General features: G+C 42.8%; 1 protein-coding gene across 1 annotated transcript in view; it reads left to right on the top strand.

The window, feature by feature from the left end:
* The first annotated feature begins 350 nt into the window (after nt 1-350).
* Nucleotides 351-23,781, top strand: part of LOC106648579 (epidermal growth factor receptor) — a 166,342-nt gene continuing 142,911 nt past the window's right edge. The window contains exon 1 of the mRNA XM_014365562.1: nt 351-4,359. Coding sequence (XP_014221048.1) covers nt 4,245-4,359 — 115 coding nt within the window. The 5' untranslated portion in view covers nt 351-4,244. The remainder of the gene's footprint in view (nt 4,360-23,781) is intronic.

Below are 23,781 nucleotides of genomic sequence, written 5' to 3'. Positions count from 1 at the left end.
AGGGATCATGTAGGAAAAAAATTATAAGGGCTCCAAAGAGTATTATTGTATTAAAAGTGCCACTTGTATAGCTGAGAGCTGATCTACTAAAGAAGATGGGTTTTTTCTTGCTTTATCATCGATTTCCGTTGTTACTGTCCTATCGACAAATAATAAGCTAACTTTACTTTTCGAGTCTTTAAAAGTAAGAATAAATTATCACTCGGCTTACACGTTAGATTTCATTTTTCGTTGTCTCGAAAACAACTGGATAGAGAGAGAGAGAGTGTGAGAGGAAAGTGTACGAAGAAGAAAAAAATTTAATTAATCATTTCCAGAAATAATGTAATTGAAAATCGATAAATTAATTATCGTACGAAATTCTATTGGGAAAAAAATAGATTTACGATAGCAAAAATAAAATGTAACTGCAAAAAATATAGTTCAAAAGCGTTTTTACCATGCCTCTTATATGAATAGCTAAAGTGATATGAATAATGAAGAAATAAACGTGCCTGTTGTATCACGAAAAACAAAAAATAAATGAAAGAAAGGATACAGAGAGAGAAAAAAAGAAAGAAAAAGGAACGATAACCTACGTAGCTCATAGATTAGGAAGTTGTTGTCGAGAAATTTATGACAGTAAAAAAAAATTATACCAAAAAACATATGATATATATAAATTATATATAAAGTCTATTTAATCGATTGCCTTTAGTTTTCTATATACGATAGAGACAATATAACATTATCTACTATTTTCTGGGCTACGTGTCTCAACGAGTGCCGCGATATATTTATATTATAGTGCGATATTATGTGGTATTGTATATTATATTTCATGGATCATATTCTCTCCCACATGGGCAACTTTGCTTTTGCAATGAGGATGATAAGAATCTGTAACGTTCCTCACCGTAAATACACGCACACGATATACTGAGTTCACACTTACTAAGAAATTACTATACGAAAACATATTTATGAAATTCTCTGTATTAGGAGCGAGAAATTTTTTTCTTTGATTATTTTGCATCGATTGTAATATTGTATTGTGCCGATCGATTGTGTGACCAAGGAATGCGTCTTCTTTTTTTTGTCGTTTATTAATAAAAATCGAACGGATATATACTATATTGCGTACTGACGAGCAGAGGGAGCTTCGTTTTGAGAACAAAAAGACGAGAATAATTTTAAGGCATCGATGCGGCATTCGTATAGGAAGCGAAAAAAAATTGATGAAAATAAATAATATAGTTACTAGGCGTGTTGCGGGTGGTGATTTTATTTTTTAACAAACTAAATTGACTATAAAAAAGAGGAGAGAAAGATTGCATGAAGAAATAAGTCCTCTCCTTGAATATAAAAATAAAAAAAATCTCATTCTAAAATGAAAAAAGCGCTTACTACAACAAAACCCTATGTAAAATATTCCAGTGTAAAAACCAGAACTGCTATGTGTAATATTTTGTTAATATCTAGATTTTCCGTTTTTCGAATTGTGTGTAGCCGCGAGCAGCAGCATTTCTATACTTGCTAATTGCGGATGATTTTTCGATGTGAAACAAAAAAAACTTGTCCATAAAAATTCCATGATCACCGATGTTTAAGTGGATAAAAGTTAAGATATTTAATCGAACATTGTATGATCGTTGATCGTTTACCAAGTGTTATAACACGTATTATATATATGATGATAAAACAAAAAAACAAAACAAAACAAATCCAACAACTAATATAACATTCATGTTGTATCTCGATGGAATTCAAGTTATTTTATTATAATAAAATTAAAGAAGACGATAAACAAATATACATCTTGTGCGTAAAAAATAATTAACTGTATAGGATATAAAGAATTTTATCGATAGAAAAAACGAACATCCTTCTCTGAATTAATTTCACGATAAAGCAATGTGTAAATAAAAACGACATATGACCATTGAAAGTTTTGTAATAAAAAAAAACCTGTGTTACCTCTGATAAATGGATTACATAAGAAAAACACAATATTGACAAGTTCTGAATGTATATCGTTGATTAATCCCTCCTCATATGCTCAAGGATTGGAATATACAATTTTTTTGTACGAAAAATGTATCGTTTGTAACCGTTTTAAAGCATTGACTCTTTGTTTTTGAGAAAATTATCTTAAAAAAATAAATTAATTAATTAAAAAATAAAGACTTTTGCTCGCAATTCGTGCTTATTGAACATAAATGCGAAATTGCACACACTTTGTACGCGTGCTACCCAAAAGGTATATTATAAAAAATATTCGTTTTAAAGAGAAAAGCAAGGCAGAGCTAGGATAGGACTAGAGAGTTGAATAATAAAAAAAAAGCAAAAGCGACGCAATAAACAAAAGTATTCGAAGCTGCAATTCGTAGATGATTTAACAAAAAAATTAAAACAGCGTGAGACTTGCTTTTCTGATAATATACACACACGCGCGCGCGAGAAACATTATAAGCCGAGACGGAATTCCGAGTATAAGTTTGAACAAAATTCACACCTTATACATAAAAAAAATTATAGATGGAGCTTCAGAAATAATAATAAAAGAAAAAAACAAAAAAATACCATTGTGTAAAAGTAAAGGTATAATGTAACAAAAAAAAACACGTGCACACGATGATAATGCATCTTGTTATTTATAATAAACAGAATCAGAAAGATGAAAAAGCCTAACGATGTTTTTCTTTCAATTCCTTCCTAATTCGAAAAAATAATTCAAAACACTAAAAACGCTGCGTCGAACGCGTAATTTTTTCAACTACACCTGTACCTGCCGAGTTTCGTTTTACCTGCAGAGCAGAGCAGTCGCGATCGTGCGAAAAATTCGCAGCAGCAAAAGCGGCGCCACCTTCGGGTCTTGGCACGCAACAACGGTGGGCCCCGCACTACATTCGCAGCGCACGACCAAGCGGCATTCGACGCTCGAGCGGCGTAGGAGTGAGGTCCTATCCCAAGCGATATATACACAATAATAACAGTCGGTGCGCGCGTTTGTGTTTATACACGCACGATAAACGCGTGTCGTCGTCGGTGTTGTTGTTGTGTCGTTACACATTTTCTCGCGAGCGCTCGATCTTTTTTAACAAAAAGTTGTGAGAAAAAGAGAACATAAAGTACATTTCGCGCGTCGTTCGTTCATCGCAAAAAGTGATACGAATTTTATCAACATCGAGAGGAAAAGTTAGAACGAAGAATCATACAGGTCGATCGTTCGAAAGGTGGTGCGGCACAGGTGCAAATGTGGTGTGTGTGTAACTCGGTGTGATTCTTAATGTTTGTATACGATGAGAAAATATACGTAACAGTGTGTGTGTGGTGAATAATAATATAATATAAAATCAACGTGTGTATACGAAGTGCGGCTCCTCGCGACTCTGCTTGGATTTTCTTCGAGAAAATAAGGATAAACTGTGCGTGTGTGTGTCTTGGGCAGCAGCAAGCGATATTTAGTGTCTCACGGCGGCGCATCTCTCCGGCGCCCAGCGACATGTGCGATTCTCATCGGCGCGTCGTCGACGACGAGAAGAATAATAATATTATTATCAACGAGCGACAAGGACTATTGTCGTCATCGTCAACGAGCAGCAAGAAGAAGCAGCAGCCGCGCGATCTGACGCCGCAGCCGAGCTGGAAACGATCGTCCTTGGCGCCCTGCTGCTGAAAAATAATTATTAATACAATAATTAATATATATCTGGCATAAAGATATATAGCAACGAAATAAACGCACGGAACGTATACGTATGCGCGATTACGTAGCAAAAGAAGAAGGAGACCAACTGCTGCAGCGACGACACATCTCGATCGGTGGTGGTTGTGGTGGTGGTGTTGTTGTTGGTGTTGATGTTTGTTGTTGTGTGCGGGTGCCAATTTACCGGTGCGATAAGCGGAGCGCGATTATTATAACGCGCCGAGAGCAGCAGCATATCATATTGTTTTGTGTCTGTGTGTATGTGATTGTGATTGTGCGTCGCGAGGTTGACGATGCTCCGACGAGCCGGAGGTTACCGTTGTTGCTGCTGTTGGCTATATAATACGTCGTCGGCGTGAGAGAGCACAACACACATACACACCCGAATATCAAGGATATTCCGTGAAAAAAGAGAGAGAAAAGTGAATATAATAGTGCACGCGTTTACAAAGTGGTGGTGGTGGTGTATATCCCAAGAAGAGAAGAAGTAAGAAGAAGAAGAAGCGAGAGCTGCGACGCTGAAAAAAATAAAATAAAGAAGAGGATAGAAGAAAGAATGACGCAGAAAAGGACGACGATGGGGAGGCCGAGCCGCTGCTACCTGTTGCTGCTGTGCCTGCTCGTGGCCACGACGGCGCACCTGGCCCTCGCCGTTGTCAGAGAAGAAAGAGGTATTGTACATATAGCACGCGAAAAAAAACTTATTGTGCATAAATATAGTATATAAGGTAGTATAGCGTAGGACGCGCCTAAAAAAAAGAGTAGAGTTCGAGGTTTCGAGAGAACGAGAATCGACGCGATCTGTGTTTTTTCGGGAATTTTAAAGATCGCCCGCGAGAGTACGTCGACTCTATGGCGGCGTTGAATCATAAAACAAATAGTTATAACACGTAAGAGAAAGAGCTCCGAAAATTGACTACTCGTCTTCGTCGTCAGATCAGACAACGCCGACGCTTCTTTACACGTAAAAACAACAAAACTGCGATTGTAAAATGACCAAGCATAACTCCCGCGAGTATATTATAACGTGTGATAAATCCGCGAGTCTACCTTGTTCTTGTGCCTTGTACACCTTATATAATTGGAAGAAACACGAATGTCATCACCACGTTCGTCGCTCGCATTATCGATAATTTAACGTCCTTATCACACCTCGCGGCGTACGATAACAGCAGCGGAGTAGCAGCGAGAACAAAACTCGACGTATACAGTTTCCAAGCGAAAAGCCGTCGCGGGTACACATACAGATATTAACTTTTGCGCGGACCGCGCACCGCCTAGATAGAGTTTAGGTCTCGCTCTCTGTCTAACGCGGAAAATGTGTTTAATTAGCGGTTACGCGCCTTTGGCCTCGGCGCGTGAGAAAGTACACACACACAGCATACGCACGCGCGGATTGTCCAAAGTAAAAGTTGTGCGTCTGTGGCGGCACAGGCTTGATTATATAGCTTCGGATGTATAGGAGGTATATATCACGATGAAAAGTTGGAACTCGTAATATATATACGCTCGCTTTTCACTCTACGCACAGTATCGTTATCCTACCTGGGATATTGGCTATAAAGAAAGAAAAAATTTGATTAGGAAAGCAAAATGAGTCTGTCGAATTTGGAATATACGCGAAATAAATGTAGTACCCGCGTTTCATATACTCTTGATAAAATAATCGTAACAGGACTCGAGCGCAGCCTCCCACACACATACACACGAACATGTATATAACATATAGTGACAACACACAGCTCACTTTGTTCCCGCGATCTATTTATTTTGTACGCAGCACAACTGCTGCTGTCTGTGTGCAGCTCGAACGCGCTATACGCGCGTGTTGTACGCCTCGCCGTTGGTTAAATATATCTCGTTAAACGGTTAATTAGACCTTTAATAAGATCGGTATAGAGCGTGTGTAGTTGTGTGTGTGCGAGCAACGGTGGCGGCTGGCTGCAGCTACACTAGTACGGAATTCAGGCCAATGCTGGCCTTACGCCGCGCGGCTCTTTTTACTATATAAGCGACGAGACCGACGTAAAACGCGTACCTATATAGGAGTAGACGATGGGCTCTCTCTCTCTATCTCGGGTACCTCTCTATATATGCGTAGCGGAAAATGTACAATGGACCTTATATGCAGTAATGCTTCTGATGCAGCTTTAAAAAGGCAAAAGGGGAAGCCGAGAGGCGAGAGAGAGAGAGAAAGAGCGAGTATTTATGAGGATATCCTCGTAATACGCGGCATGGTGTACGATATCGCAGCCTCCGCCACCGGCGCGCGTGCAAGCTTTACTACTACTGGTACGTACGTACGTACGACCCAGCCAACATGGAAAAGAGTCGTCTTACATTTCTATCGTCGTATTCGCAGCAGCGGTGCACAGTCGGCCTCGGGAGTTATACATAGAGCTGTTGTTTCGAATCCAGTGCCGATCGTGCGTCTTTTTCGACACATTCTTATAATCGCTGTACACGCGCTCAATTACCGATTTCCGTACGCAAAAATCGGCAATGATATCGTAGTGAGTATAGCCGCACGCGTTGCAGTCGTGCGTTCGCAATTTATTTTTTTTTTTCTTTTTTTGCGTTTTCTGCTGCGTAAGCCGCGCGCGCGCATTCTTCGACGTACCCTCTGCGTATGTATACGCACTCGATAAATAAATACGCGTACTATACACGCATCGGTAAGAAAAGCTCGCGGTACGACGACAAGTTGACTGAACTCGGGCGCGCGAGGAAAGTCTAATTGCCGCGCGCGCGCGATCTTGCAACTTTTTTATACACAGTACGCGCGAAAAAAAAGCGCAAACGAACGCAAAAATTTCAGAATCGCGAAGCGGCGAACTCGCTCTCTGGTTCTTCGTCGGAAATGATGCATTATTTTTCGGTACTACTACTGCTACTACACATAGGCGCGCGCGCGGGAATGCCAAGAGTGGAAGAAAAAAATTCAAAAAATAACTGCGCTCGTATGCGTGCGTTATACCCCCTTACGCGCGTCATAATTTCCATGCGCTTTGTTCGCTGGTGCGCTGCATGTGCGTATAGTAGTAGTAGTAGTAGTATGCAACTGCACACGAGTCGAGTTCATATAGGAGCTGCAGCGAGAGGAGAGCGTTTTGCGCGTTCCACCGTATGTGTCTGCCTTTCTCCGCTATATATACATGTACGCGCGGTAGCGCAGCAGCGCAGCGCAGGTAATACACGTATATAAAGCAACGCGATCGGCTGCGCGAGGAAAGGTAAAACGTCTGTTTACGTGTGTTGTATGCACTCGAACATGGACACATGCATTCACGCATACGCACATACACATACACACGCGCGTATAAGTCCGCAAGAGAGAGAGAAAGAGAGAAAAGAGAGGAGCGGCGTACAGAGAGCAAGTATCCAGCCGAGCGCAACCGCACAGCTCGTACCTATAATATGCATACGTATAGGTACCCTGAAGTCCGTATAACGTCGTTGTAATATATGCTGAATATGCGTGCAAGAGAACTCGGGCAAACATCGAGTAAATAATAACATTATAAATATTCATCGATGTTGTCAACTTATCGAGGACTCTTCACGACGCTGTCTTTTAATTGGTCACTTCTTTATCGCGCTATTTGCTGTTGTTTTTCCTTTGCTCGCGGATTTCCTCGATATTTTCCGCTTGCTTTCGACTCGCGCGATAAGAGCATTGATGCTATGATTCATGTCAACGATTTTTGATTCTGGTACATGACTTTGTTGTCCATTACAATGATAGTTGATCTAAAACATGAAGATGCATAGAACATAAGTAGTATACTTATTTTTATGTGTTTATCATGTGTGTCCTACGTACGCAAAAAAGTTGTTTTTTCTTAATGAAAAGACACAATTGGCAGAGCTATATCGAAGCTGCAGTTCTTTTCCAAAGATTCTAAATCATTTTCAAAGCAGCAGACGATCGCATTTACGAGTCGATATATTTTGATTCACAATGATCGCCGCTACGAGGCTTCACCGCGTTAAAAGCCACATTCGCGCAAGAGAAAAGTATTTCTTTCCTTCATAATTGTCATCCCTTTCATATATATCGAAGATTTTCCATTCATTCGATTAATGCCCTAGGCCGCGAAAAACAGAAAAGTCCCAGAGTACGTGTAATTAGTAAGCTTCCTTTTTTGCGGCATTGGCCTGTATACTATTTTTCAAACACATTGCCCGAAAATCGCTCTTCCCGTTTTGCGCAGCGGCAGGCAAGTAGTCACTTTCGGGCCGCTGACGTATGAAAAACTATTTCTTGAAACGATCGCCACGCGGCTACATGTATATTCAATGCATCTAATGTACGCGACGTAAATCGGATCGCATGAACTCGCTCGCGTGCGTACATGTATGTAATATACAAATGGACCAATCGGATCACGATATGGTGTACTTGTACACTCGATGTGTGTGGGCATTATGTGTATACTATACACACACACGCGCGCGCGTATAGTTATATACTCCAATTGTATCGTAATCGCGACGTGCCATCTTTCTGTGTACTGCCTATATGTGTATGTATGAACGTCGAGTTAAATGTCTTGTTTACGAAAAATTCCATGTGCTCGCTGCGAAATTGAGATACACACATCAACATTATATTGTATGAATCATGGCTCGAGTTGTGCTGCTGCCGTTGCAGGTGCAACGAAAAAAATAGAAACATTGATGAAAGTACGGCCGCGAATCAATTATCAAAATAATCAACACGGATCATCGGTAGTATTAGATATATACCGTCGTCGAGCTGTGCGCATTAGTCAGCTAGAAAGCCAACGATTCCTTGTCCTTTATTATCCAATGAAATAATGTAATGCGTGTGTGTGTGCTGTGCATGTGTTTATGAAAGGCGCTTGCCATGCTCGGCGGCGGCCTATACCCGCAGAAGCAGCAGTAATCATCAAGTGCCCCATTGGCGCGCACATTTTAAGATCCATATATGTTACGCACAAGACTCGAGTCGTCGTATGTACGTACACATTAGACTGTCCGTTATTTCCCGAATTGCTCCAATCCTCGCTCTCACCCCTTGAAAGTTCATCATTTGGCTCACAATGAAAGAAAATCACTGTCCGACCGCGATTAATTAACTCTAGATAGTGCCACACGCGTCAGCTTTTTTCCCATTTAAATAACATGGGAAAATTTAAAAAAAATGTAAATTGAAGTTTTAAACCACTTAAAATCGCTAAACCTTGGGTTTAGCGACGGTTTTCACTTCCTGGTACACCCATAATGAGTAACCAATACTTACGGGAACCCTCCGAAAAGAATTTTGGATTTTGCACACACGATATACTCAAAAAATGAAGAAAAACAGCATGTTGGCGTGGTTTTTCGATATTTTACAGCAAAACTAAGCATGAACGATCATTTTAAATATATTCACGTCAAAGTTGAGATCAAGACCTTTAATTTGAGGGTAATAAAACCTATTTACGTTCATTAGAACCAAAGTTACAGGCGTTTGAAGTTTCATTGAAAAATCAGGTATCGATTCTCGTCCGGCCGCCCAAACGCGCGACTCGCGGCTCGCTGTAATCGCAACTCGTACAAATGACCATGTAATTAAACTAGAAAAATAATTAAAAATATGATTTTTATGCGTTTTTTTCTCAGCTTTCACGTGGTGTAGTCGGATTTTTCGATAATTTTCATTTTCGTACGAAAAAATGGACTTGAACATTTATTTCCTATTTTTCCTAGTGAACGAGTAAATTATCGAAAAATCCGACTACACCACGTGAAAGCTGAGAAAAAAACGCATAAAAATCATATTTTTAATTATTTTTCTAGTTTAATTACATGGTCATTTGTACGAGTTGCGATTACAGCGAGCCGCGAGTCGCGCGTTTGGGCGGCCGGACGAGAATCGATACCTGATTTTTCAATGAAACTTCAAACGCCTGTAACTTTGGTTCTAATGAACGTAAATAGGTTTTATTACCCTCAAATTAAAGGTCTTGATCTCAACTTTGACGTGAATATATTTAAAATGATCGTTCATGCTTAGTTTTGCTGTAAAATATCGAAAAACCACGCCAACATGCTGTTTTTCTTCATTTTTTGAGTATATCGTGTGTGCAAAATCCAAAATTCTTTTCGGAGGGTTCCCGTAAGTATTGGTTACTCATTATGGGTGTACCAGGAAGTGAAAACCGTCGCTAAACCCAAGGTTTAGCGATTTTAAGTGGTTTAAAACTTCAATTTACATTTTTTTTAAATTTTCCCATGTTATTTAAATGGGAAAAAAGCTGACGCGTGTGGCACTATCTAGAGTTAATTAATCGCGGTCGGACAGTGATTTTCTTTCATTGGGAGCCAAATGATGAACTTTCAAGGGGTGAGAGCGAGGATTGGAGCAATTCGGGAAATAACGGACAGTCTAGTACACATATACCCGCAGTTACTCGTCGACGAATTGACGCGGGGGTTTATTTCTCTCTTATTCCTCGAGCTTTGGTCGCTTTGCCTTTTGGAGCTAGCTCGCTGGTATGACGCGACGACAATGATAAAGCTGCGGATGACACGTGTCTCAGTGACCTCCTGACGACTAAGATGCATGAGTAACGCGTACTTAAGTAGCGCAAGCACACACAAACTTGGCGATTGGTAATTTTTTTAATTATCTCAGCCACGCGTCGCTTATAATCTCGCGTTGAGTGAGAATGCAGAAATTGAGATGATTTCCAGCGCTCGGGATCATCGTGAATATTTAGAGAAAATTCGAGCGTGTATGCGTACGTGGATTTATTTGTTTTGATGCAGCGCAATCGATGAGTCGACGCTATTTCTCCTATTATTGCGTCGATTGTTTATAATAGATAAACGCTCGAGTCTATTTCAAAGTCGAGAACCGCCGGAATTTTCTTCGCAGCCATCTACATCTATATCTCGAGCACAAATTTTCCATTGCGGCGTTCACGCACTGTCCTATATAGCCGTCAAACGGCTGGCCCGTGAGAAACATCGATATAATATAATACCATCGTCATCGTCACTTTACGCAATTGCCTATCCAGCTCATCGATGCGCCGACGATCATCTGGAGCATTTGAGTCGTCGTCGTCGTCGTCGTCATCTCGCAAATGGGATGAAAATTGTGCTACACGAGCGATTTAAAGAAAAGAAAAAAAAAACAATAATAGTGACAGCGTCGATATGCACCGAAGACACACAATATTCAGGCGAACAGCAGTCGTCGTGTATGGCAAAGCGCTTAAAATTGACTGAGTCAGCAGCGCGCGCGCGGCGTTATGTTCTAGGAAACTTTGTGTGGCGATGACGATGATGATCGTCGTCGTCTATGCAAATACGCACAATTGATCTTGATTTTAATGACGAGCGCGAGTACATATCGACCCCGCCGCATTCCGCGCGCATGTGGCACGCGTGTATCGATTCTGTCCACTTGCAGCAGGCACTAAAGCGAGACAAATCGAAAAGTCGCCAGAGCTCTTTACTCGCGATATGTGCAAAACAAGTGTGAGACACGATGCGTAATATATAATAATAATAAAAAAAAACGAAGCTAACTTGGTCGACGCTTAAACACGTGCGACGTATACATAAGAATTCTGGGAGGCGACAAGTGCACAGCGGCAGCAGCAACAAGTGGCCACACCGGCTCAGCTCGCGGCGGCGTACAAATGACAACGAGAGCAGTAGCAGCAGTAGCAGCTGCTTCTTACCAATCTAGACGTACTATATACGGTGCAGCAGCAGTGAGCACGAGCCAGTGCGCACATTGAAATCCCTATGCTGTGCTGCGATGGTCGAATCGTTTTGATGGACCCTAATGATTGCGACGCGACACATACGCGTACTTATATGCTTACACTCTCGATCGCATGCTCGGTGTGTTATAATAATGCCAAATAGACGACGACGTGCGTGCGCCTTTTATATAGGTATAGCAATCGCGATATACTACTTGTGGCATGTATATAGTGCGTAAGGTAATACATATAGGGATCTGATTATATTGGGTGGATTCGATTCCCAATGACGGATCGTAATGAAAAAACACGTTAAATATATATCACGGAATTAACGAAGGTGTTGACAAGCCACCGAGTTAAATGAATATTACACTTATAATATATTATATATCTTAAACTCTCGGCTCGCACATGCCATGGAAATAAAATATATAATCAATTTCACCGACGATATGTCCTCCGTCCGTGTATACAACGTGCACAGCACACCCAACACATCCAGCTATATGGGTACGTTTTGTTTTTGTTCTCCATCTCTCTTCGAGGCTCGTGTGCATCCTCATTTGCATGCGTGCCTGGAGAGAGGCAGCTTGTATTTTTTGGTCGAAATGACCGGTTCGCCGTCGCTGCGACATTTTAGGGTTCTTTTTTCGCGCGCGCGAGCATCTTCCTTGGCATATAATCGTCGCGATTATAATTTCGAAGGCAGCAGTTTTTAGGGTGCTGCCGGTTGGAGCATCGTTTGACAGCTCCACCTCCTCCTCCTCGCGACGCGTCGCATTCTAAATAGCGTGAATTTCGCGCGACTCGCTCGTCGCGTCGTTCTTCGATGCCTATCTATATCTCTCTCTCACTCACTCGTGGCGGGACTCGTATTATTATGCGCACACGAGGATAATTGAAATTTTTGTCACGCGTGTTCTCGCTTCTCGACTGCTCCGATACGATATATGCAACATAACGAGGCGTGCATCGGATGAAATTTGGGCAACTCCGGTATGTATCGAGCGACCGTAATATACTTAACACACTCGTGTACTGTATCCTCGAGACTCGAGGATTTCGCAGAGAAAACGAAATTTCGGGGGACTCCTACGTAGCCGCAGCCAAGCACTACTATACTCAAGCCGAAGGGTATCCCGAAATTCCTCGCGGGCATCGGGCCCCGGTACATATAACGTTGTATATATCGAGAAACTTGGCAACAGCGTACGGAATTTCAGCTCTGTATAGAGGTCCCGTGAGGCGCGCACCGCACAAGGCACCAACACACACACGGTCAGGAAAAAGAAGCGAACGAAGAAGCAGAAGGAAGAAGGTATATAGCGCGCCAGGACCTTAAAAACTCGCACGCATGTATAGAAAGAGAGAGAGAGGGAGGGCATGTGATGCGAATCTATTCATGCAGCCAAGATGAATGAAATGGTCCATAATATTGTATATAGGACGAACGAGGAACAGCGCCATTATACCTTCTCGTTTATAGTATATACCTGAAGAATTCCACATACACACTGCACAGATACGTGTCTCGTCTCTGTGTGTGCGTAGCTGCTATATAGCTCTGCCTCGGAATCGTAACTTTTGACCGTGAGGTAGACTTTTTTTTCATTTTATTCAATTTTATATTATACATGCGTACGTATACGCGCCACCGATGCAGGATTTTCTTTTTTCTCGATCGCTCGGTGAACGCAGCAGTGGAGCCCCGCGCGAGAAAGGCTTCTCTCTCTCTCTCGCTCGCGATTCACGTGTTTCAATATTGATATGCGCGTACACGCGCGCGCGTGCGTAAAAACGAGTTTTGTGTAATTTGCCCCGAGATCGATGTGATTGCATATCGTACTATACGCGCGCGTATATATGATAATTTTGCGCGCAAAAATTTCTGCACTCTCCGCAACGAGTTGCGATAGTGTATATGGCATAAATGACTACTTCATTGATTTGCCTGGATATATGTAATAAACGTATTATGTACGATCGGTTTATATATTTTTATTATATATTAAAAGTTGGTCGTTAAAGCTCGTTTCAAAACAAAGGACGCCTGGATAACGATTAGGATGAAAATCAATGTTTACAACTCATTGTACCGAAATTGGCAGTCTTTCGCCCATACATAAATCGTCCACTTTCTAAGTACGATATCACATCCAGCTGCAATTTTCTTTCGATATTCACTCGCGCACTCGAGTCGAGAGCGAAGAAAAACACTTGCTGCTCCGCGCGCAGCAATCGGCTCGTGCCTGTGTGTCGAAAGAGAACTTGAAAATGTGCGTGCGTTGCAGCTTTCAATTGCGTATAAACGCACGCGCTACATTATACACACACGAAGGTCAGTGCGTCGTCGTTGTTGTTGTTGCTCTTTATCAAAAGAAAACACAATTTCTCGCCGATCGGTGTGTATATTTTAACGCAGAACAGTGTTTCCTGCCTCGATTTTTCTCTCCGTCTCGCTTGTATTACCACCTATATATAATGTACACCAGGTGACTCTCTTTTTTCTTTTTTCTTTTTTCTTTTTTACCTCCTCTCTCTCTCGCTCGTGCGACTGGAAGAGAAGCCTATATCCGTCTTTTAAAAAACATTATAAACACGCAAAAATGTTTGTACTTACTCGCAGGGAGAGAAAGAAAATCTCTCCTCTGTGTGCTGCTGTCTGTGGAGAAGACGCGAGACGTGCGAGAAGCCGCGTGGAATTTTAATCCAACTTCCGCTTTTTGAATGCACCGAAAAACCAGTTTTTAAGAGCACAGAGTGAAGAGAGAGAGAACTGCAGTTCGCATATAGTATGCACTGCGTCCTTTTATCTCGTCTTTGCTCCTGCATAAATTACGCAAAGATTTTGATGAACATTATGCTTACACACATTTTTACATCGTGTCGATCCGCGACACGCGTCTTATCGGCTCTTTACATGCGTTTGACGCAATTTTAATTTATGCCGTATAGCCGCAGCTATAAGCTATATAATTTGCGATCGAGCCGATAAGACGGAGGAAAAAAAATCTAAAAATCATTAGCCTCCCCTGTGGTGTATAGACGAGTGTCAAAGACAAAGATACATATCCATCCTTCCCTCTCGCATATGTACTTCGCGGTGATTGCTGGTACCTTTTTTTTCGTGCTCTCTACTGCGAGTCGAGTCTTGGACTCGAAGGAATGCATCTCGCGGTTCGTTCAGTGTCGTGTTCGCGAAGACGCTGCCTTGAAGTACCGAGAAACTTGCGGTCGGGGCATGGATACGAGGGACATCTCGACAGAAATATTCGAGACTGAACATTATATTATCGACAAATTGGTACCAATTCATCCCCTTTACGTCAATTGGCCGATTTTCGAGACACTTTAACGAATTTTACCGTTTGACTAAAGAACAAGAAGAAGAAGGGTCGGAAAGAAAGCTCGATCGCAATACCGAACTCACGCGGGGCTGCTGCTGCTGCCAATTGCTAATGGAAAAAAAATGTTCACTGCGCGTCGTGTACGCAGTCGTGTGCGCGCGTCGCGAGAGTAATCAAGAGTAAACACGACGACGACGATTGGCATCGAGTGAACTGCACCGGCTATACGTATCCCACAAGAGGCAAGAAATAAATAAAAAAGGGTCTCCGATGAGCCGCTGCGCAGTCGAGTATATAGTAAATGCGTATATGCGTTTTATAGAGCTGCAGCAGCAGCAGCAGCGAATCATATGTAGCGCTGCGCAACCTTCGCGCTGCTCGATAGTGCCGCTGTTGCGCTATATGCAGCGCAGCGCATATACGTAGAGCAGAGTATAAGTATGTTTATAATAAAACCTCAGAGGAGAAAGACCGAGGTACATGTACGAGGAGAAAAAGAGAGAGAGAGAGAGAACCCGACACCCGCGGATTCATTTGTGTCACGATGTGGTAACTTGCGTAACTATATAGTATAAAACGTACGTACATTGCTGCACCGAGCACGCACCTTTCGCTTCTGTGTGTTTATATACCGCCTGTAGCGTAGTGTGGTGCTATGCGTGTGCATTCGAAGCTGCTCGCTCGCCGTTGCATTATTTATAATATTATAAGGATTCGCTATACAGAGGTATAACGTAGAAATGCCTCGATAAAGGCGACGAGACGATACTTTTTATTATTATTATTTTTTTGTATCATTCAGAGGCGGTGTTGTATCAAGCTGTCTGTCGAGCTAGACACGCAGCAGCTCTTCCCGAGCCTCTTTTCTGAATCTCTGCCTCTCTGATGCTGCTGCTTTATAGAGGTTCCGAAGCCGGACGGAAGTCAGACACGCGACCCTTTTTTCCCTCCTCGTAAGCGCATACGTGTATATTATAAACACACACACACACACATACACGTACGGCAAAGTAGCAACAATAATAATAAGTTCAAAGCCCTCCGTGTGTCGCATTTATCTCTTTCTCCCTCCCTCCCTCTCTCTCGCGTAGCGATGATCGCTTTTCAAAGTCCGTCGTCCCGCTGCTCACCGTCTGCAACTACTACTACCACTACTACTACAATGAAGCAGTACTATACGTGCATGGACCCTCTTTTTGAAAAGGTCACAAGCCTCTCTGCTGTGACTGTAATGAGTAACTGAGCCGCAAGTATCGTGCCGAGGCACGAGATACGAGGGTTTGCGCCTGGACGATAATAATAAAAATCGACGGTAAGAGATCGTGCATTTCCATCGAGTCTCGAGGAGTGGTGACCTTTGAATTGCGTCGTCGTCGTGAGAGAGAGACAATTTCGCATTTATATTATAATTCTTGCACGCATGTAGTCGAGCGCTTCCGTGTTTTTGTACAGCGACTTTTTTTTATGAATTGCATAAGCCGCCTAATCTAAATCGCGCGTGTAAATTTTTCGACACCGTATACCGATGTAATAAAAAAAATGCACCCGCTGCTGCTCTCGCTGGGCGCCGATCGTGACGTTTAACTTGACTTACGTATGCTACGACGACGTGTCGCTATTAAATGGCATGCGGCGGCGGCGGCGAGAGGCAATAACCCCGAATTTTTTTCTGCGAAACGCTGAATGCCAATCGGCACATTATATGCGTGTAGCTGCTTCGGAGCAGCGGTCGTATATATAATAGAAAGAAATCGCATGACCAGACGTCTTTGACACTGCGGCTGCTGCTCATATGCTTTCATTCTTTATGCCCTCTCTCGAGCTTTAACACACATACAAACTTGTATATATCGCGTGCGTAAGAGATGCTGCTGCTGCTGCATCGAGTCATCTTGGGTCCTTTTTCTAAAATTTTGCCCGCACTGGAGTGGTGTACGAGTTCGAGCAAAATTACTCACGAAATTCCATCTCTCTCTCTGTCTCTCTCGCTTTCGTCGCGATGATAATTTCGACAAAAATCATCTCTCTCTCTTTCTCTCTGTGGGCAGTGCCCACACTCCCACTGGGCACAGGCCAATTCACTTACACAGGGCGTGTGCACATGTATATTATACACGAAAAACGGCCAAAACGTAAAAGTTAATTCGGCCGAGTTGCAGCAGGGCCATATACTCTTGGAGTCGGGTGCAAATTGCGAACACCAGAGAAAGCATCAGCGCAGTAGTACTACGCGGCGCGGGAGACTTTAATTGAGGTTGATGAGGGAGGCGCTCGGAATTCAATGCCGCAGCAGCGGACCAGCAGCAGCAGCAGCAAAGACGTTATGTTGCTTGCTGTCTCGCTCTTGCTCTCGTGTTTGCTGCTGCTTTTTTTTCTCTTTCCTCTTTTGTCATTACACAAAGCGTCGTCATCTTGACGCGGCGCGAACTCGAACCCGAGAGAGGAGTCTTTTTATGTGTGCTTGTGTATACGACGTCGCGTCGCGCGATTGCCTTGCGCGTATATTTGTGTTCGTGCGCTTGCAGCTCCCATATATTACATACGTATGTGTGTGTGTGTATTATAAAGATATAGCACATATCCCAAGAAGACAAAAGTCGAGAGCCGCAGAAATCGCTCGAATGGTTTCTTCAAAGTTTTGGGCGAATTCTCGGTATTATAACGATCTCCACAAACGGCGCACTCCATTTTTCCAAGTGGAGGAGTACGTTTTCAACAATTTTTCGAAAACGACGATCGAACTACACAGATATTATACAATAATAAGAAAATTCTCGATCGATGGGAAATAAACGCGCGAGATTGACATCGAGTACATATAATAATATAACATACGCGTCTCGTATCGACTAATTTAAACTCCAATAAAATTCCATACGATTGTTTTTCTCGCTCTCTGATTCTTCTCGATCTTCGATACGGCTATATATAATGCATAACACGCGTTATACATACGTAACTCTTATCGCGCGTCAAGGTCTGTCTCTCAGTGTGCGATACATATGTTATAAATTGCTCATTGTAAAATATTCAAAAGTCTCGTTACTCGACGCATCTTAACATTCTTTCCTTTTTTTTTAACTTTAAAGCAACTTTTTATCCGGCCGACTTGGCTTTTAATAATACTCATTTATACATACGTTTGTTTGCGCGAATTGTTTTTACGCGGCTCGCTCGGTGCAGCTCGCACAGGTGTAAAAAATAAAACGACTTTTACACTATACGTATACTCGCGCCGCACTGCACAACGATTGCGCTCGGAATGTTTATAGTTTCTCGGTGGCTATAATATAAACTACTCGTAACGGATTGTAAATTCTACAATTGCCTCTCTGCGTGCTCGCGCTTCGTTCCCGCGTAAATTAATTCGCGATGAGAAAGAGAGTCCCGGGGAATAGATATCGAGGATAGATATGTACAATTGAGGCTTAATAACAACAATCGCGAATCGAAAATTCAGCTGTGGAGCTCGCTCGTTTTTTTCCTTCGGCGACTGCAGCATGTGCGGATCACCACGCCTCTCGGTCTTTCTCGCTGTGCGCGAGCAGAGGAGGCCCTTGTGAATGAACGAGGCCTGTGTTTTATTCGCACGCGAGCAGCGAGCCTTCTCTCTTCTTTCCTCCTTGCGTGCGCGCGGCGCAAGATTTTAAAAAGTATACTTTTTTCTGCTGCTGCTGATGCTTCTGTTGCAGGTTTTCTCTCTTTCTCTCCTCTTACTCTCTTTACTCATTCAAAGGCGAGCAACGACCAGCCTCTCTCTCTCTCTCTCTCGCATTAAACTATGCACTTTCCCAGAGCAGTATTTCTTTAATGGTGCTTAAAGATTACCCGCTGCCACACGAACGGAGAGAAAGAAAGACCGAGAGAGAAAAGGTTGGTCCTCTCGCGTGTCCGAGATTCGCCCTCCTCCTTGTCTTTTATACTTACTTTCTTTGCTGTGTAGAAAGCTCTTTTATTCGCAGCTCTGACATCTCTGCATTGTTTACTTGTGTTTACCTCGATTTTAGTTGCGCGACATGCGTGAATGAAGCGCGATGCAGGTTACCCCTATTAAATCAACAGCCCCTATCATTAAACTGTATATATTTGTCAAAGCATTTTATTTTTTCCCTAAAGAATCGAGCCGTATTTCCTTCACGCGTAGTATTGAGGGCTGTTGTGTTTAATTTAATAATTAGGCTTCGACCCTCTGCCGCGTATACATGGCATCATTCAATTAAATACGATCCATCAGAGCCAGGCTAATATATAATATATCATGAAAAACCGCAGGGTATACATATAATACGGACTACGTGGGCTACACCTCTTCGTCTCGAGCCCGCAACTCTTTTTCTCGTTCTCAAGATGTTCTGGCTCTCTCTCTCCTTTATTCTCTCCTCTCGCTTACTGTACTGCAGCTCAGCCTCCTTCGTACCTTTTTCAGGCCCCGTCTCACGCGTACACACACACGCTCACCTTGTTGTGTTGTGCTCCTTGAGAGGGTGGAGAACGAAGAAGAAGAAGAAAATAGCAACGGGGCGCTCTGCTGCTGCTGTAATCGGAGAGTAGTACTCCGCTGCCTCTTCGCGTATACGCTCGATGGCAGGCCTTTCGTAGAACACACAGCAGAGTATACACTGGCCGCCCCAAATTATACGCTTTCGCGCTTGCTATATATGCGAGTCCTTGATTGTTCTTACTGCTGCTGCTGCTTACATACGCGCGTGCAGTAGCAGCGGAGTAGCAGCAGCGGAGGAAAATTAATCACATACGTGTTTTCGGACTACCGTAATGTACTGCTGCTGCTGCTGCTGCTGCTGCTACGTGCGAAGGACGTCTCGAAGGTTGGGAGATTCAAAATACAATCGGTAGTCGTTGGTTAAACTTGCTGAAAAAACACGTCATTATATCTCGGGTTGGCAATAATTAAAAATAAATCAATCGACAACGGCGGCGGCGGTGATTTTGCTACAAATGAAACGATCCTCCGTGTGTACGCGCAAAAAAGAGCTTCGACAATAATCTATTTCATGCGCGGCATCTCGGCAGGATAGTACCAGCGTCGGAGTCGATTAAACGCAATCCTGAGCGCGTATCCCATCGTCTTTAATTTTTCGCTCCGCGCCACGCTGATCGTCCAGCGATCGTCATTATCATCGATTAACCATACGCTTTTTCACTGCTCCGTATACGCGTGCGCATGTGGCAGAGCTCGTGTGTGTATAATAATACTTCGATCGGTGATCCCGTCCCGACTATATGGAGTCCGCGAGGAAGTTGGTAGCCTTGCGATACGATGCAAAAAAGCCAGATAGAGGCTGGAAGGCATCGAGCAGCTCTTAATGCGGTGATTATTCCATGCACATCGAGCGATCCTTCGCGCTCGTCGTGTGTCCAATACGTACCTATATCCACGACACGATGACTGCACTATGTGCACGAGTGAGAGAGAGAGGGTTTTTTTCAGCCGCGATCGAATGCCAAGGATCGCTTTTTTGGTGGATATACAGCGTGCGCAGCTCGATCCGACTTTTCATTATTTCTTAGAGGTCGTGTACTCGAGGCGCACGTACACGATTCATCGATCGACTTTAAGTACGCGCAATACTTTGAAAAATCCTGTTCTGTATATTATACGAACGCGATCGTAGAGCAGCGATGTATAGAAAAATTTTTGCGCATGCACGAGGCAGAGACTGCAATGCCGTGCCGTAGACTCCGACTGCTCCGAAACCGCCCCAACCGAGAGGGCATGTGTATAATGATACACGAAATCGCGAATAAACGAGGCACATCCTTTTGCGGTCACTTCGTCTCTCTCTCTCTTTTCTTCTCAGATGCTGCTGTGATATTTTCTGCGCTCTCGGGCACCGAAAACGTACTCGAAGTTCGCAAAAATGTCTCGAACTAACTCGGCGTGCAGCCGAGCACCTATGTGCTCCAAAGATGGCAAATGTACAGCGCTCCGAGTCGATGCTTTTTTTTGATGCGTGAAAAGTATATTTCGTGTACTGCACGAATAAAAGTGTACGCAGCCACCTGCGTACTCGATCCTTTTAATCTAGTCAATTTATACATCAACTACGTGGCAGGGCTCTGAACATTGTAAGAAACGAAAAAAAGAGAAAAAGAACAGCTACGTGAAAAGACAAAGGGCCCCGGCCCATCACACACACACACACACACACACAAGGTGGTGTGCTCCTGTTTGAAGGCCGCTAGAGTTTACGTCTCGGGTTTATTATTATACTGTACGTGTATGCGTATGTGAGTGTATGGGTATGTTGCGGGCGAGCTCGTCGAGGAGACTGCGGTAACTCAAGCTCTCGCATATAGACGCGTACTTATAATATCTCTGTATATATACTCCGAGGGAGGGACTTTTCTTCCCCCTCTTCCCTCTTGTTTTTTTTTCTTTTTTTTTCATTTAATGTATAAGAGCATCTCAGCTCGGATGTGAGTGCAGCACGGCGTATCGCCTATATGGTTGATTCTCCCGAAATCTGCTTTTTCGGGTATGGAAAACGAAAAAATGGTGAAAATTTTTTTGTCATATTGAACGGCGCGAACTAGTTTACCCTTTTTTAAACCATAAAATATGAATAATTATTGAATCTGGGGCTTTGAGATTTCGTTTTACGAAAACTATGTCCGATTTTATGCTTAAAATCGACTATTTTCGGTTACGGAGGTGACACACACGGAGGTGACAAATCGCTGCTTTGATCAACTATGTAAGAAAAATAAGAAACGCACAAAATTTTCCGCACAACCCGAAATTTGGTCATGAAAAACGAGTCTTTTGACGGGGCGAGCGGTTAAAAAGAATGCTCATAGCTCGAGATATTCATGTCCACGGAGGTGACCGTTTTTTTGACACACGTGAATTTTTCAATAGAATAATTATCGCAGCATCGATAAAATGTAAAATTTTAACCCGCAACCTACACCAATCGAAAGCTGGGCTATAATACTTGACATTTACGTATCTAGCGACATCAAAAATGAGTTAGCGACCCAAAGCAGGCGGTATGTTTGAAATTATTCAGAAGCATGATTAAAATCCGAGACATTTTTCAATTGCGTGGGAAATTTTTTTAAAACATTTTTCAAAGCCCTATAATAGACTTAAACTTTACTCTGGATGTATAGAAGCTGGTCTCATAGTTATTATAGGGTCAGGTGCTAATGAGAATGCATGGTACATGCAAATAGAGTTGATTTTGAGATGTAGACATGCCACGGAGGTGACATTTGGCATGTACATCTTCACGGCAAATTTAACTGACCCTAAAAAATTGAAATATTTATGTCCTATCATGAAGAATACAACAATATTGAATGAATGACCGAGCCAGTTTTGGCTCATCTTCACTAGTTTAAGAATATGGCATAAAGACATGCAAAAAGCAGATTTCAGGAGAATCAACCATATATTAAAAAGTGCAGTCTCTGCTCCACGCGTTTCTTACGTATATTTCGCATATTTATAATCGATAAATCCGTCAATCTATACACGCGAATTCTTCCGTTTTTTTATTACTTCTATAGTCACGATTAGACTTTCTCATAGATTGTGCGTGTACGTAAAATTTCATAAATTACATTCTCGCGCCCATAAAGTCGAAGCGGGACATAATATAAACCGTTGCTCGCTTTTACTTGGCTCACGTCGACGCGATCGACGCGTTCATTAACACGTTTTATTTAATAAACCGCCGCCCACCCGCACGCCAGAATTTGCCTGAGAACTGCAGCAGCAACCAACAGCAACAGCAGCGTAGAGTGCACGTATATAATAACGTAATATATAGAATATATAAGTGCGAAACTTGGTCTCACTTTTTTTTTTTACTTTTTCGTCCAGAGTATAACGTTTCGTGTGTGTGCGCATGGGCAGGCAGAGACGCACACGCATCAAAAGCGCACCATAGCCAACTCTTCTTTCTCTCCTCTCTCTCTCTCTCTATGGTTTATAACGTGTCTCGCGTTCGTACCCGAGCTGTGGGAACTCCGATGAGGCTATACGTATATGTGTAAGCGCGCGCACACACTTGCATATAAGCCACAAAGCAGCAGCAGCAGCAGCAACACTAGAGGCTCCTCCTGGTGCAGCGACGCGAATATCTGCACGCGCTCTTGCTTGCTGTGTGCTGTGTGTATGTGAACCAGCCACTTGTCAACACGTCGCCTCTTCTCCCTCGTCTCTCTCTGTTGGTTCTTTATTTTCGTCCTTTTTTCGGGTCAACGTTTCTGCATATACGCGCATGTTCTCAAGATTAATACAAAAAAAAAGTAAATAAAATTTAAAAAAAATAACAACAACGATGCTTATAGATTCTTCCAATGAAATCGTATACGCACGATCTTATAGAAAAAAAAGAAAAAACTTATTAATCATATAGTTCGCATTATTATTCTCGAGTACGTGGCGCCTTCGGAGAAATTCTTCCTCTTCTTCTTCATCTCCCTCGTCTTTCTTTCGCTCATAATATACATCGTACGTATCGAAGCAACATATGTTTCTTTCAACACTTGCTGCGCTCCGTACATAGCGTATACATGCATATATACACGCAGCTTTTGCGCATACAAACATTTCGCACTTGAGATAACTGCGCGGGTTCGGCTCACACGCGCTCGGTGTGGGCGCAGAGAGAAATTTTTTTCGAACCGCTACTGCACTTCATCTTTTTTTCTACCATAAGTATATAAGTCACCCCGAAAAAAGGCAATAACCGGCTCTGTTTGCGTGTAAGCGCGAGTCGATGGATTACATTATTATTTCCCAGCCATGCGATAATCAGACACATGTGAAGTTTTTTTCGCGCGCATTTTCGTTCTCACAGTTCGTAGTATGGATTGCACAGTGTCAATGCCAACAACAATTAATACGGGCAAAGAGTCTAAATTTAAAAAATCGTCTTGCATAGAGGAACAACTCAATATCGCTCGCTCGTATCGATACGCGCGTGTATGCCCCTTCGGACTTCATTGCTCTTTCTCTCTCTCCGATCGTCTGAAAGGCCAA

The sequence above is a fragment of the Trichogramma pretiosum genome, unplaced genomic scaffold (assembly GCF_000599845.2).
Source record: "Trichogramma pretiosum strain Unisexual culture from Peru unplaced genomic scaffold, Tpre_2.0 scaffold10, whole genome shotgun sequence".
Taxonomy (NCBI): Eukaryota; Metazoa; Arthropoda; class Insecta; order Hymenoptera; family Trichogrammatidae; genus Trichogramma; species Trichogramma pretiosum.
This window is presented reverse-complemented; position numbering and strand designations above follow the sequence as displayed.